Source organism: Lactuca serriola, chromosome 9 (genome assembly GCF_051521515.1).
Source record: "Lactuca serriola cultivar US96UC23 chromosome 9, Lser_US96UC23_V15, whole genome shotgun sequence".
Classification (NCBI taxonomy): Eukaryota; Viridiplantae; Streptophyta; class Magnoliopsida; order Asterales; family Asteraceae; genus Lactuca; species Lactuca serriola.
This window is the reverse complement of record NC_136416.1, coordinates 100,637,682-100,654,489: the sequence shown is the minus strand read 5'-3', so window position 1 is coordinate 100,654,489 and position 16,808 is coordinate 100,637,682. Positions and strand designations below refer to the sequence as shown.

General features: G+C 36.1%; 2 protein-coding genes across 2 annotated transcripts; one reads left to right on the top strand and one right to left on the bottom strand.

Annotated features, from left to right (window-relative positions):
- Nucleotides 1-9,382: 9,382 nt before the first annotated feature.
- On the top strand, nt 9,383-12,338 carry DCP2 (decapping 2). The gene is made up of 9 exons (XM_079020380.1): nt 9,383-9,519; nt 9,627-9,795; nt 10,028-10,179; nt 10,256-10,383; nt 10,478-10,573; nt 10,666-10,818; nt 10,906-11,009; nt 11,113-11,180; nt 11,950-12,338. The coding sequence occupies exons 2-9, from the start codon at nt 9,710-9,712 to the stop codon at nt 12,147-12,149; spliced, it is 987 nt and encodes a 328-aa protein (XP_078876506.1). The 5' UTR covers nt 9,383-9,519; nt 9,627-9,709; the 3' UTR covers nt 12,150-12,338.
- Nucleotides 12,339-14,333: 1,995 nt separating this feature from the next.
- LOC145073836 (double-stranded RNA-binding protein 6-like) lies at nt 14,334-16,571 on the bottom strand. Its single transcript, XM_079020320.1, has 3 exons — nt 16,190-16,571; nt 15,347-15,566; nt 14,334-15,262 (listed from the first exon to the last, which is right to left on the bottom strand). The coding sequence occupies exons 1-3, from the start codon at nt 16,433-16,435 to the stop codon at nt 14,523-14,525; spliced, it is 1,206 nt and encodes a 401-aa protein (XP_078876446.1). The 5' UTR covers nt 16,436-16,571; the 3' UTR covers nt 14,334-14,522.
- Nucleotides 16,572-16,808: the final 237 nt, after the last annotated feature.

Below are 16,808 nucleotides of genomic sequence, written 5' to 3'. Positions count from 1 at the left end.
AAAAACGGTAACCTGCACCCTGAGCCACAAGTGATTGAGCGTGCACCAGAAGTAGCGGTTGCACCCGAGCCAATCACAATGGTAGGAGTACAAGCAATGATGCAGATGATGTTGGATCATCAAATGGAAGAGACAAGGCGTTTACTTCAACAAAATAAGTACGAACTTACTGTGCAAGGGATCAGGAGTAAGGATCTATATATCAGAAAATCGAGATATAAAGTAGCCATATAGATAGTTCTATGTGGTGTAGCCTAATATAAGAGGCATAATGTAGGGTGAACTTGAATATCTATGTAATCTTTTCATGAAATAATATAAACCTTAGTTATGTTATCTGATGTGTTAAATGACTATGTGAAATTCTTGTATGGTGACTTGGACAACTAAGAGGCAATACTTGGGACGAGTATGAGTAGGTGTGAAAGGTAGTAGAGGCCTATACTACCGAAAGCACAGGACTCACACTTGGATCAGGGAAAGTCACAAGGTTACCAAGGGGCTAGTAATTGATTCTGTTTTGTTCATGTCTGTCATTACCGTTACCATCATCTCGGTAATGACTAAGAAGATGATTTTTATTCCGACCCTAGTGGTCATATCAAATCTAATCCAGATAAGATAAGTATGTTACGTGGTTCAATGAACCAAGTTCGATGTAACCTATGACGTAAGCTAGAAGATTGAAGTAAAAGATAATCAAATCGATCAATAGAAGTATCGTGATCATCGTTAAAATAAGAAGCTTATAGCTAGAAGTGCTACATGCTAGAATGCTTCTAACTGATCCGCAACAATGTCAGCCCGGAAAGCCCTGAGTTGTGACATCCCCATTTTTCACGACCAGAAAAGACCGATTTTGTTTATGCTTTATAAAAATCAGAGTACTTCTTTTAATAAAAATGTTGCGGAATTTGTTCCCAGTAAAACATGATAAATACGTTATCAAAGCAGTTCTGAAGAAATGTATTTTTATTCATTTTAAAACATTTGGGATGTCATTGTTAATACATAAACATAAGCATAAATAGAACTTATATTCATTATCACTAGTGATCTATATCTCCTTAATCTCCCAGTGTAATGTGACTTCATATTAACACCTGTGATATAAATAAACTGAGTGGGTCAGGTTGGGAAACCTAGTGAGTACATAGGGTTTTCAACCCACAATAATCTAATTATTATGTTTAATCGTCAAACAGTTAACCCAATTACCCATCCCCATTATCTTCTTTACTCTTAAGGGTCTACCCTAAGAATCAACTACTCCTCGTTAATTCATTCCTAAGGATCATCCTAAGGAATCGGCATGAAATCCATCGTTGCCAGGGTTTACTCAATGGACACTAAATCTATAGTTGCCAGGGTTTGCTCAACAGGCACTAAATCCATAGCTGCCAGGGCTATTTCGTTTATCGACAGTATCCACTCGCAATACGTGTCAATGGGTTTTTAGAGTACACCGGTGAAAACATCGTTCACAACACCTACAGGTTGCGAGCCTGCTAGTGTTCCACTGGACTGTCTAGAATAGTCCGTGGTTGTCATCTATACTCTGCTGAATGACGGGGCCATCATTTGGGAAAAAGGCTTCTCACATCGTCCACCTCTCACCCTCAACTCACGGTGTATTTCACCTCTCAACTCATCATCCAAATCCTACTCCATCTATTACATCTACCCATGTTTTACCCCAACATTATCGTAGATATAAAATACATATACAGCTTAAATCATTTAAAACATGTATAAAATCATTCATTCAGCATAGATAGCAATTATACATATAATATTCACACATAGCACGTAGTTTATATAAAATACTTCATATCTATGTGCAAGATGAAAGTAACTATGCACTCACCTGATAAGGTGATGAATCGGTACTCGGACGTCACTTCGTTACTGTTAAAACAATTTCCCTCGGACAAAACCTAGTATCATTACCACTAGAGTTTAGTCTAACGTTAACCACGACTAATTAATAGTCTAGATATTATTACTATTATATAAGCGTTAAGAAACACTCTTACTATCTCTAAATTGACTAGCTCGGATCTACGGGCGTTACAATTATCTCCCCCTTAGGATGATTACGTCCCAGAATCATCAACGAAACAGGGCTCGCATGATGACTCCATACGTTATCTCTTCATCCTAAGTAATAACCATAACTTTGATGTTTCTTCGAACGAGTATCTAACTCTACGACTTCCTGACTGCAGGCGGTGCCCGATCTTGGACCCGCTCTCTATCTCATGTTAGACTTTCAGTCATGATCTTCATGTCACGATCTCGATCTTTATTGGAGACTCCTTCTTTAACAAACTTGAGATAAGTTTCTTCCTTCGATTATCATAATAGACCGATGGGTCATATTCTAATGACCTCTCATCGTATGATGCATTGCTTGGCCTCAGGTCTTTTAGAGTCAAATTCCAGGACAAACTATACCTTCCTTCATGTTCTAATCACGTCTTAAAAGGTAGCATTTCTAGCAACCGTCGCGATACTTCTACTGATCGCTTTGATTAATCCTTCCGGCTTAAGTCGGGTGCTACATCGAACTTGGTTCTCTGAACCATGTAACATACTTATTGTAGTCGGACTCAATTCGATATGACCACTAGGGTCGGAATAATAATCATCTTCTTAGTCTTTACCGAATCAATGGTAACGACATATTTGAATAAAACGGTATCAATTACTAGCTTCTCGGTAACCTTGTGACTTTCCCTGATCCAAGCGTGAGTCCTGTGCTTCTGGTAGTATATGCATCTACTACCTTTCACACCTACTCATACTTGTCCCAAGTATTTTCTCGCAGTCCCCAAGTCCTAAAATCACAAAACAATTTAACACATACGAGTGTTTCCAAATAATCATAAAAATTTCCCTAGACTCTACTAGGACTTCTTCCATGCGTATCTTCAATCATCAATTCTGCTTCAACTTGGTTGGTGATGGAAATTCCAGATGAAAGGAAAACTTTAGGAAATACACCAATCGTTCTATCATCCCGCCAATCAAATGTGTACATTCAGATGTACCGTACTTCTCTAGACGTACTGCTATTTTATCAGACGTATTCTAAAGGCAAGATACCTCTCTTATGATATCTTCCGATAGGTATCATTCACTATCGTAAGCCATCTCATTTCCTCTATTTTCTCAGTCTATCATGGTTCGCATCACTTCCTGAACTTCTGCCATTGTGATAGGTTCAGGTGTAGGCGCAACGACCGATGCATGACCCATCACATTCTTAGGCTCAGGTTGTCATCTTTCTCGGATATTTCCTAGTCTGTCTTCACCATGACGTTTTGTACACCCAAGCAGACGTTCGGTGTACAGAGGCGAGAATTTTAAGATAGGAAAATTTTTATTTACGATATACGTATAGATCTCCTTGTTACGCCGAAAAGTTATATGTCAGTTCTAATACCGTAATCAAACGTTTAGAAATCTGAACACATAAAATTTCCAGATCCGGTCGGCAACAGACCATAGATCCGAACAAATAATAGCATATAAGGCATCATAAATCATTTAGCACATAAAACATTTTAGGCATCTTTCCTAAAATAAACTAGTGCTTGTGTCTAAAATATAGCAGACACTCATCTCACAATCATCGCTTATCATTCTAAGTTTAAGTCTAGAAATTTCCTACAAATTCCTAGTTCGCTTAAACTAATGCTCTGATAGATATTGTGACATCCCCATTTTTCACGGCCAGAAAAGACCGATTTTGTTTATGCTTTATAAAAATCAGAGTACTTCTTTTAATAAAAATGTTGCGGAATTTGTTCCCAGTAAAACATGATAAATACATTATCAAAGCATTTCTGAAAATGTATTCTTATTCATTTTAAAACATTTGGGATGTCATCGTTAATACAGAAACATAAGCATAAACAGAACTTACATTCATTATCACTAGTGATCTATATCTCCTTAATCTCTCAGTGTAATGTGACTTCATATTAACACCTGTGATATAAATAAACTGAGTGGGTCAGGTTGGGAAACCTGGTGAGTACATAGGGTTTTCAACCCACAATAATATAATTATTATGTTTAATCGTCAAACAGTTAACCTAATTACCCATCCCCATTATCTTCTTTACTCTTAAGGGTCTACCCTAAGAATCAACTACTCCTCGTTAATTCATTCCTAAGGATCATCCTAAGGAATCGGCATGAAATCCATCGTTGCCAGGGTTTACTCAACGGGCACTAAATCTATAGCTGCCAAGGTTTGCTCAACAGGCACTACATCCATAGCTGCCAGGGCTATTTTGTTTATCGACAGTATCCACTCGCAATACGTGTCAATGGGTTTTTAGAGTACACCGGTGAAAACATCGTTCACAACACCTACAGGCTGCGAGCCTGCTAGTGTTCCACTGGACTGTCTAGAATAGTCCGTGGTTGTCATCCATACTCTGCTGAATGACGGGGCCATCATTTGGGAAAAAAGGCTTCTCACATCGTCCGCCTCTCACCCTCAACTCACGGTGTATTTCACCTCTCAACTCATCATCCAACTCATACTCCATCTATTACATCTACCCATGTTTTACCCCAACATTATCGTAGATATAAAATACATATACAGTTTAAATCGTTTAAAACATGTATAAAATCGTTCATTCAACATATATAGCAATTATATAGATAATATTCACACATAGCACGTAGTTTATATAAGATACTTCATATCTATGTGTAAGATGAAAGTAACTATGCACTCAGGTGATGACTCGGTACTAGGACAGCACTTCGTTACTGTTAAAACAATTTCCCTCGGACAAAACCTAGTATCATTACCACTAGGGTTTAGTCTAACGTTAACCACGACTAATTAATAGTCTAGATATTAGTACTATTATATAAGCGTTAAGAAACACTCTTACTATCTCTAAATTGACTAGCCCGAATCTACGGGCGTTACATGACTCGCTCCTCTATATGCTCCATCATACCCTCCTTGATGGTATTGAACATCATAGGAGTAGGATCCAAGATACCATGAGTAACCTCAACTACTATGAGCTCTCGCAGCCTCTCATCAATTAGTTATGTGCCAAAGCCAAAACCAGAACCTAAATTTGAGCCAGAACCTGCTCCTCGAGTGATCACAACCATCCTTAAACTGAAATACAAACATATAAATAGTCAACATAAGACTCAAGGGAACTCTCAATATACAAGTCTCCTTAGAGTCTTCAGTTCTTTCTTGTCTCAAGTATAGATCCTATGCTTCCAGTAGTATGGGCCCAATACTACCTTTCACACTTATATGTACCTTCCTCAAGAGTTGTCATGATTCCTCTAAGTCACCATACTATAACTATATACCAGTCATATGCTAAAAAGCATACATATCCTAGACTTTCTCAGGAATCCTCAACTCCCACCGCTCGTAATACCGAGAACCTCAATCAACATCGCTGGTTGCCTTATGCATGCAAGTTATACACAAAATGGGATCACATAGACTGTCAAATGATGATTCTGCCCTAAATCCACAACCAAAAGGACCAAGAAATGAGGCTAAATCGATCATTCTAGGGCTATATGATCCTAATCATATACAACTTTGAAAGCATTCACTTAGCAATTAACTGAGCCGATATCAATTCCAAGTAATACATAGCATCCAATCCTCCTAGGCTATAAGGCATCACACAAATCAAGTAATTATATCATATGATTCCTGAAGGTATCCTTAGCCATAATATAGCATGCAATTCACATATCAAGCATACTAACTATGCAGTCAATAGCAATGGGATAACGGTTATCGGTAGCTGGTAAAATAGCGGTACCGTAAATAGCGGTGATAGTGACCGATATTTGACCGCTATTTGACTGATATTTGACAAATATCGGTGGGATAGCGGTGAAATAGCATTTATAGCTAAATTTTTTATTAAGTCACTTCATTTATTATTAAAATGTAGATATATGGTGGGGGTTTTATGAGATTGATAAGCATTTGCTTCAAACATTTTTTAATTTACTATATGTTTTACTTAATGACCATGTATTCATCCAATAAAACACAAGGTTACAAAGGCCCTACATAACATAAAAATACCGATATCCCACCGCGATAACCCATATATCGAATATCGGTCCTTGACCGATATTTGATTTTGAACCGCTATAACTGCATAGCATACTAATGACAATACATAGGTATGGGTAATTTGGGAGCCACTTACTTGAGCTCGGCTGATTACGTGCATCACACCCCCTTTTTACTTAGTAAAAAATCTTTTTAGAAATCCAATTTATCTTTCTTTTGAAAAGATTATCATTTCCTCAGTTTGAGTTCTGACACACCCAAAAGTATACCCAAATCCCTTAAACCAAGGCTTCGATACCAACTTGTAACAACCCAAAAATCATGATAAAATTTTTCATTTTAAAAATCAATAGTTTCGATCATCAAATTGTTCCAAAACATCCACAAAGTACAATATCAAAATCATCAAAGTAATAGTATCGAAAATGTGTAGAAATCATGAGGGGAAGATGTTGTGCCATCACGTCGGGCTCTTCCCATTTGTACCCGAAGTACCTGAAACCATAAACATAAATTGTAAGCACAAGGCTTAGTGAGTTCCCCTAAAGTACCACATACAAAATATACAATTGGGCCTAGCCCTAGGGTATATTTCAACCCAATAAAAAAAATATGGGCCCCGCCCTGGGGTATATTTCAACCCACACATGTCATAGTTGGCCCCATCCTCGGGTATATTTCAACCCGACATGCAATAGTAGGCCCCACCCTGGGGTGTATTTCAACATTGTGAGGCCTTATATCTCACGTCATGACTTCAGTCTGAAGCCAAAAGTCAAGGGTTTAAGTCCTTATTCCATTAAGCCATTGAATCCATCTCATCTAGAAGCAAAAGGGACCCTAAGGCCCATAAAAATGTTTGCTTTATGTTCATGCTTGCACCATGCATGACCTAATCCATTATAGGTCAAAAAGTGGAAAAATATGCATCGAACTCTCATGCATGGCTCTTATACCTCCCGACTTCCAGATCCGGACAACATGATGATCAAGGAACCCTTAGAATCCATAAAGTTGCTAACTTTATGGATTTACTTTACTCAAGCATGCTTAACATGAAGAGATATGGACAAAACCCTAGATCTATCCATAATATGCAATAAAGTTTGAACCTTTGATACTTACAAAGGTCCAAAAACAAGAAAAGATGATGATGATGATGATGATGATGCTTTGCCCACTCCACCAATAAATCACTTCTTTCTTCGTCTTCTCCTTATTCAAGCTAGAAAATGCACCAAAAATTACTAAGGACCTCAAGGATGATTGATATAAGGGTTTCTGGAGGCTTAGAGTGTGAGGGAGGCTAATGATGGACAACCCTAGCCCTCTTATTCCATTAAATACCGAAAAAATTAGGGTTTAGGTCACTGATCGCTCTCACGTCGTGAGCAACAAGGGATCACGTCATAAGACTCAAGGAATGCAGGTCAACAAGTCAACCATGGCTCATGACGTGAGAGGCATTGCTCACGTCATGACCTCATCCAAATGCTAAAGAAAACCTTGAAATCATGTATCCATGTCTCGTGTCCGTATAATATCTTAAAGAACAAAGTGATAGTTGATCACTTATTATAGCGATGACGTCTGATTTGATAAGAGTTTGACCGTGTCTCTAGAAATCATAGTTTATTGGTTATCTAAAGTTATACTTGCAAATGTAGTTGGCGACTCATACAAGTGGGAGACTATTGGATTAGGGTGTCTAAGGTCTTAACTAAATTGATTTAATTTACAAAATAAAATTAAGTGTTTTTTGGATTGCATTCATAACCAGGAAATAACTTGGATTGATCATAAGAGAGAAAGAAAGAGAGAGAGAGAGAGAGAGAGAGAGAGAGAGAGAGAGAGAAGAGAAAGAGAAAGATAGATAAAAATGATTTATTAATAATTGTATGATTAATATATTAATTAGAAATAACAATAATTAATTAAGAATTAATATGAAATTAATTTTGGGTTAATTAGAATTAATTAAAGGTATAAGGACTGAACTATAACTGTTCAAAAGTTGAGCAAATAAGAGAATTCATAACCTTCCCAGGGTGGCCAATTTCGGGGCTCCACCAGAAAGGGTTATAGAAGCCTCCTATTCAGATAAGGAATTTAGATATGTATTAGATTACAATATTATTATTTTAAATTCAAATATAGGATTTCATGAATTATCTGGCATCTATATAAAGGGCCATAACCCCTCATAACAACTGATTTTACAACTCACATATATAGAATCTGGATTTCCTACCTCTCCCATCTCTCTTGTATTAGATCATCTTCCTTGTATTAGATCCTAGGGTTTCCTAAGGTTTTGGTGTGATACATTAAAGGTTACCATATTATTGGAGCTAGGCTTTCCAAGGAGATTTCAAGAAGACTTGTTTGGCTTAATTTAATTTAAGCAAATGTATGTTTTCTTACTTGTAATTTCCGATTACAATAGGGTTAGAAGTTTTGTTTCATAAAGTATGTTGCTATAATAATGAAATGTCATAAATCCTTTTAGGCTGCATATACCTATAAGTGTTTATGTGATATTTTGCAAATGCATTGTTTTTGTAATTTAGAAAACCCATCAGTTCCTGTCCTTGTGTGTAACTCAAAAGGATTTTGTTGTTGTTGTTGTTATTATTATTATTATTAATAATATAACCACCTATTATGGATGTGGACATTATGTCCAACAATTGAACTCATTATGACTAATGTATTTCCTTCACCTGATGTATTGTAGTTGGTATTACAATTAAATGAAATATATACTAGTATTAAATATAGTTGGTATTATATTATCATAGTTCCTAATATCAATAGTACAATGCTATTACCAAAACCAGAGCAAGTAACACGTGATTCCAGTATTCAGACGACCCACATATAAAAACACCTCATTAATTATTATTCCACGTAAAATGTCATATAAGCCAACCTGAAGAAACTTATCATAAGGACTAAATATATACAAAAACAACAAAAACTTATTTTGTATAAAAACATTAAGGATTAAATATGTACAAACTAACAATCTAACATATAGTAGTAATGTGTACAAAACAATAAGTTAAAGAACTTATTTAAAAAAAATTGATGACTAAACATGTATAATAACCGAATTTGTAAAAAACAATAAACTAATAATGTAAAATATAAAAACCTAAAACTATGTTACTTTAAAGATCATTTTCGGTATTTAGGATTGTGAATCTACGTTCTAACGCTATCAGCCACCGCCCCTATACATGTTACATGTACACGTTTGAAAGATGATTAGAACGTAGTGCTTGAAAAAGTAATTATTAGTATTATTGTATTTAATAAAGTAATCCCCCAAATTGAAGAGGGGAGCTCTCTTCAATAATCCCAAGAGCTCCTCTTGATCTTCATCGTCTTCATCAGTTAATCACTTACTCCATCCAGTTAGGGTTTCATTTTCCCTTTTACCCTCATGTTCTTTCACTTTCTCTCTCACTTCCATCTGCAGCAACTTCCCAAATTTCACCAGGTGCTGTGTTTTTCTTTCTAGGGTTCTTCGATCCGACTAATTACTATAACTTCTAGTAGTAGTTGTTACTCAATAAAGAAATCAAAAAGAAAAGAGTAAAAGAAATGTCGTCAGCTGGGCTTCCTAGATCTTCGAGTGCTCCTTTGAAAGACGGCATCCCTCCTAAAGAACTCCTCGACGATCTCTGCAGGTATCCATGTTAATATATGTATGCATATAGTTTATTTCTGTATCAGATTGAATTTATGCTGTGGAATTGAAATTAGGGTTTTGAAAACTGATACCCACCTTTAGGATTTGTTTCATTTTTTTTTTTTTTTTGTTTCTTACACTTGTAGCGTTGTTTGTTTCAGTTAAGTTATAATTCACGCATTCGACTTTCTTACAATGAACCCTAATAATCTTTTCTCCTGAAATTACAGTCGCTTTGTTCTGAATGTGCCCAAAGAAGATCAACAATCATTTGAAAGGATCTTGTTTCTTGTGGAGTATGCACATTGGTTCTATGAAGACAATTCTGTAGAAAATAATCCATCTTTGAAGTCATTCACTCTTAAGGAATTTACATCTTTAAGTATCCTTCATTACTAATTTTTTTCGTTCTTAATGATATTAATCTCTATGACTTGACTTCCTTAAACCTGCTATAGTGTTCAACAGTTGTGATGTTCTAAAGCCTTATGTCCCACATATAGATGACATATTCAAAGATTTCACATCATACAAGGTTCGAGTTCCTGTAACAGGGGCAATTATTTTGGATCAAACATACGAAAGGGTATGTTTATGTTTTATAAATTAATCTTTTTTTCTTTCTTTTTGATATATCTTGTTCTTTGATCCTTGAATCTTGATATTTGTTGTGTATGCAGTGTGTACTAGTAAAAGGATGGAAAGGAACAAGTTGGAGTTTTCCAAGAGGGAAAAAGAACAAAGATGAGGAAGATGATGCTTGTGCTATCAGAGAAGTAAATAAAATCAAATAATCATTGTTTCTTGCATAATATTAATATAATCTCTTTTCAAGATTTGAAGAATGTTTCTTTTTGATTGGATGTAGGTTCTTGAAGAAACAGGATTTAATGTTTCAAAACTTATTAACAAAGATGAGTTCATTGAAATGACATTTGGGCCCCAAAGGGTGCGACTTTACATAGTTGGAGGTGTGAAAGATGATACAACATTTGCCCCTCAAACCAAAAAAGAGATCAGTGTAAGTAATCTTTTGATTTACATAACAAAAATAAATGAAAAATAAAAATAAAAATAAAAAACCCTTTTTATTTTGAATGTGTTGCAGGAAATTGCATGGCAGAGGCTTGATGAACTTCAACCAGCAAATCGAGATGTAATTTCACGAAGTGTAGCTGGTCTTAAGCTTTACATGGTTGCTCCATTTTTAAAGTAAGTAAAAAGTTTTAAATTAATAATGTGTTCAATATGTTATAGATTATATGTTTACATATATATTTCATGTAACTAATTTATGAAAATTGGGTTCAATCAGATCTTTGAGATCATGGATTTCTTCACATCAGCCTCCAATTGCACCAAAACCAGATACACCTGCTAGAGGTTCATTTTCTCTCCACAAGTTTTCCAAATATACCCTTATATGCTCATTTCCTGCTAATGTCTTTTTATGTCATTCTACATTTGAATCTGACTTATTAGTTAGTTTTTACCAAATGTTGTTACTTTGGCTATGTTTGGTGTTATAGCTGAAAAGCTAGCTGTTAAATAAAAAACTAGCTGATAGATGAAAAGCTAGCTTATAAAAAATGGCGTTTGGTAAAACTAACTGAAAGATATAAAATGACAAAAGGGCATTTAAATTTAAAAGAATATGTTTCCTTAATTAATTAAGGGGTATATTTGGAAAATTAAAAAAAGACTCCTAAAAAGCTAGTCTAAGGCTATGTTTGGCGTAATAGCTGAAAAGCTAGTTGTTAGCTGAAAACTAGTTGATAGCTGAAAAGTCAGCTGATAAATAACAAGCTAGTTGATAAAACATGTCGTTTGGTAAAACTAGTTGAAAAATATATAATGACATAAAAGGACATTTAAAAGAATGTGTTTCTATAATTAATTAAGGGGTATATTTGAAAATTAAAAAAAAAAAACTCCTAAAAAGCTTGTCTAAGTAGTTTTTTAAAAAGCAGCTTAAAAGCTATTTTTTGTCTTGTCAAACATGACAACTTAAAAAAGATGGCTTATCAGCTAGCTATGACACACCAAACATAACCTTTATCAGCTATCAGTTAGGTTTTCAGTTAGTCTGTCAAACAGAGCCAAAATGAATATAGAATTATTTTATATATTGACTTGATGTTATTTTGTGAAGCAATGAGTGTGTGGAAGGCAAGGGGGAGTTCTTCGGGGACCAATTTAGTGATGACAGAGACTCCATCAAACACTAACCCGGTTTCGGTTTCGGTTTCGGTTTCAAATTCATCAGAGAAGGTGGGCCCGGGTCGAAGCTTCAGGAGCTTTCAATTCAATAGTGGGCCCATATTGCAAGCGATTGAAAGTGCCTTCTTGTGAATTGGTTGGATTATTTTGTGCTAAAATTGTTAAGGTGTAAATTGCAAGGAGTATGTATATTTTGTATAGACTATTAGTCTATTATGGGGAGTTTTATTAGCAAACTTGCTTTATGAATGGATATGTTGTTTAGATTCTGCTTTTGTATGAACTCAAAATATGGTAATGGTGGAATTGAAGCGTAGGTAATGGTTGTGTTGTTGTGGTCTTCAGTTGATCAACTAATAGGTAACATATGAAGTGGGAAATTGTTGATTGTGATCAAAACGAGTGTTGTCAACGTTAAAAACACAGGATTTTTTTTAATTTTTATAACGTAAATGAACTGTATCTATTATACACTTATAATTAAAAAAAACATCAAATACGTATAAGTTCCAAAAAAAAATAAGTTGCAAGTTTTGAGAATTGAAACTGAAACCACACATTTTTAGTTTCCAGAACACGTAATGGTTCTAGATCCAAAGATAGATATCTGGTTCTGATGGCCACACCTAAAATTTTAAAATAGGGTTGTTCATTATTCGGTTAAAACCGAATCGTTTAATTAGACAATTTGGTTTAAATATTCAGATTTTTAGATTGATTTTAAGCTAAACCAAATTATTATTTTGGATTTCGGATTAATTTTGGTTTATAAAATAAGAACCGAATAGTAAAAAAAAAACTGAATAACCATTATTTATTTTTAATATGTCTTAAAATATTTATAAATTTACTAATTATTTTTTAATTATTAGAAACTTTCATCCAATATAATAACTTAATACTAGCCAGTATACACTGACGAGTACCATTTTCCGTAAAATTATCCAAGATATGGAAATGCATCTCAACATGACGACTTGATATAACGGTTTTTCAGTGCTTACGTGTACCACAGGCTCAAGATTTTCTTATAGCTATCCCTATAGATGTGTTTGACCAACATATGTCTCTTGTGGAGTATCGTACTATCCTCAAATATCAACTCATGATTCCAATATTCCTAGCTGATGAGATATATCTGGTGTGTTGCAATGCATGTTTGGACTCTTTTGGAGAGCATGCAGTTCACTGTATAGAACTCATTGAGTTTAAATACAAACACAATATGGTTAAGGATGTTTTGTTTGACATATTTAAGCGTTCCGGGGTTTTTGCCAAGAAAGAGGCATCTGTGAATTTTTTGACTGACCCAGTAGAAGGAAAGTCAACCCTTGGACCGACTGACGTTTTGATTTTTGGATGGGTCGGAGGGAAATACACATGTGTGGACCTTACAGGGGTATCCCCTCTTGTGGGCTTGAGGACTGGGGGTTTCACGGAGGGGCAGACTGCTTTAAAAGCTGCTACAGTCAAAGTCACCAAACATGAGAAATCGTGCATGTAAAATCAACATGTTTTCATACCATTTGCATTTTATATCTTTGGTTTCCTCGCACCGGATACGGTAAAGCTTCTTAATAGAATACAACGGATTATGCATAACAATGTTATATTCCCTATATCTATGGATGTATTCAAAAGAATTAGCTTTACTATAAAAAAAAGACTTAGCGACACAACTTATTGTCCGTTTGTTATCTCACTCGTTATACGATGATAATTAAATTAATGGAAACTAGTAAATTGCAAATAATTAATCTATAATCAATTGTTGTTAATAGTTGTTTATAATTATAATTCATAACTACAAGGTTTTTGTAGTTACTTTTATAGAGTTGACTAAGATTTAAGTTATATATTTTTTCAAATGTCTTGCCATTTTAAAAACCATCCAACCCGGATCAAATTTGAATTTAGTTTCGATTATTCAGATCTATATTTTGAAAACCAAAATTTCTTTGGATTTACTTGTTCGGATAGAATCAAACCCAATCCATCAAAACGAACACCCCTAGCCCAAAATATCCCTAAACCAAAATGAGGAAAGCGCACGTGATGTAAATCCTTGGGGGATATGGGTACTTACTTGGTCCCCTTAAGGGATGGTTGAAATTGAAAGGAACATGTTTTGAAATTGAAAGGAAAATGTTTATTTATGATACACATTTTGCCACTTTAAAATCATAAAATGATTATTCCTATGTCTTCATATTGATAGGCTTGGGGTAGTGTCATGAAGCCAGAAATTTGATTTTTTGGTTACTCGCTACATTATGTGTAGCTTACATTTCTAATGATTACAGGTACACATAAGCATTAGCATTAACATATCCCGTTGGTCAATGAACAAGATGCTGACCACTTGTTTTAATTGATCCAAATATGAACTGTAATCAGCTTAATTAACACAAAAACAAGTACCCCCAAAATATCCAACGAAAAAAAAAAAAAAAGGTAACCACTACAAAATCCTAAAACACATTCCTCCTTTTTTTTTTTTTTTCTTCAAATCTGTAGCCCCTTAAATCCAGGCTCTAGCGACTTGCTAACACTAGCCTCTTCATTTCCTGTTGGAGCTTCTCCTAATTTACTTTTACTCTCTTTATCTTCTGTCACTAATGCTGACATGGCAACCGGCTTCATCACAGAAGCTCCAACATTCTCCTTCGATTCACCCGAGAACGCAGGAACCGCCTGTCGGATGGTGACCGGCGGTGCTCCACCTCCACCGCCACACATAGCTGGCGGCCTCCCAAACTGCGGCGGTGCTCCGGGCATACGTGGCGGCGGAAGCGGCGGAGCGGAGAAGACGGGGATCGTGTTGCGGATAGTCACCGGTGGCGCGATTCCGCAATGAGTCGGCCGGAAGTGACGGACAGGGATATACGGTGCGGCTCCGATCGCCGGAAACTTGTGCACGCGGTGGTCCGGTGGCGGTGGCGGTGATGGTGACGGTGACAGTTCGTTGGTGGTGGGAACTCCAAATTGCTTTTGAGGGGCGTTATTGTCTTTTCGACGGGTTTGAGCCATTTTGGGGCAAATTAAAGGAAGGATTTTTGAAGTTGTGGAGGGAGGAGGTTGTGTGGAGTGTGTTTTTGGTTTTGGAACTGGAAAACGGATTGGGAAGGGTATATTAGTCATTCTAGCTTTTAATCTGAATTTTTGTAAAGCACGTGCCACAATAACATGCTCTTGCTCTTCTGTGTTTCCTTTTTGCAATGACAAGCTTTCTGATTGCTGTGTTACTGAAAGAGGATAAAATATAGAGGGTTAAATAGGTAATTATGCATATGATACGAAGAATTAAGAATAGAAATTGGATGACTTACAAAGTTTTAGAGAAGACCATGCTGACATGGCAGCATTCTTTTCAGCTTGTTTCTTGTTTTTGGCTGGTTCTCCTGTAAATATACAGCCAGCCAATTCTACAGTGCAGGTGAAAACAGGCAAATGGCCAAGGCCTGATCTAAAAGTTGTGTATGTTGGTAATGACGCCCCTACCCTTTGAGAAACCTCTTGCAAAAGATTCTTGTACACTCCGGTTTCATCCTGCAACAACAAATCAGTAAAGGGTAATTACGTCATTTGCCATTTCCATCGTTTTTTTCCCCTTTTATGTCATATAGATTTGCCTAAGAGTATTCGTTCAGAAATGGTTGAGAGTAGCAACAGATAAATTTTGATTTTAAAGTTCCTAGATTGACATTAAAAGTTCCTAATTTGATGTTCAAAATCATATCAATCATGAAAACCGAATGCCATATGATACTCTCTATAATCCCTAAATGCACACCACATCACATTTCTAACATTTTCCCCATGTTCAGCTAATATGGCCTCTGTAACATCCATAAATTAGAAAATCAATGGTGGTCGAGAAAGACGGGTTCTCATATAACAAAAATCAACTTGATGATGCCCAAATCTAAAATCGCAAGTTTATCCTATCGGAAGCCAACTAAAAAAGGAAACCCCCAAGAGAATTTTTAAAAACAATGATAGCAACACTCCTCTTCGCAGTTGAGTTTTTCTTTCTAAATTGAGAATAATTTCAAACTTGTAAACCTTCCCGTCATCATGACTAGAAACATCGATTTCAGAAATAGAAATTGAAGAAAAAAAAAATCCAGAAGTTTAAAACTTACAAACCCTAGAAAGTGTTGAAGACTCACCAGTATCCTAGCAGCCAAAGAATTAGAAGGACCTCGACACGCAAGTTCATTAAGAGCCACCTCCGCGGCAGAGTGCTCCGCCTGCCTCAAAGTCGTGCAGTAGTTAGGGCTCTCATACGTCTCGCCGTTAAAATTAACAGCCGCCTTGAACCGCGGTGCGTGATCTGGACCTTCTCTTATGCAGGTATACGACGGCAAATTAAAGCAGCTCCTCTGGGCCAGCTCTTGCAGCTGGTTCTTATACATCTCTCCCCTCTCTGAGATCAAACGCCGTTAAAGCTACGAAAACAAGTCCGATTAGCTTCGACCAAACCGTTGATTGATAATGCCGATCATAGATTCCGATTCATAGATTCTCCAAACACGATCCAATGTGTTCTAGGGTTTTGATTTCACTAACAATGCATGTATATTCATATATCTGTATGTATATGTTTGGTGTAGAGAGAGAGAGAGAGAGAGAGAGAGAGAGAGTAAAACAACGATGTGATGAGAGAGAGTGGAAGAAGTACAGTGTGTTGTAAATTTGGGTAGGAAGTGGTCGCCCTCATGATAAGATAATTGACTGCTTGACTTGGGGACCTCGGATTTTCAAATGTTTGTGCATTTGCTTAACCAC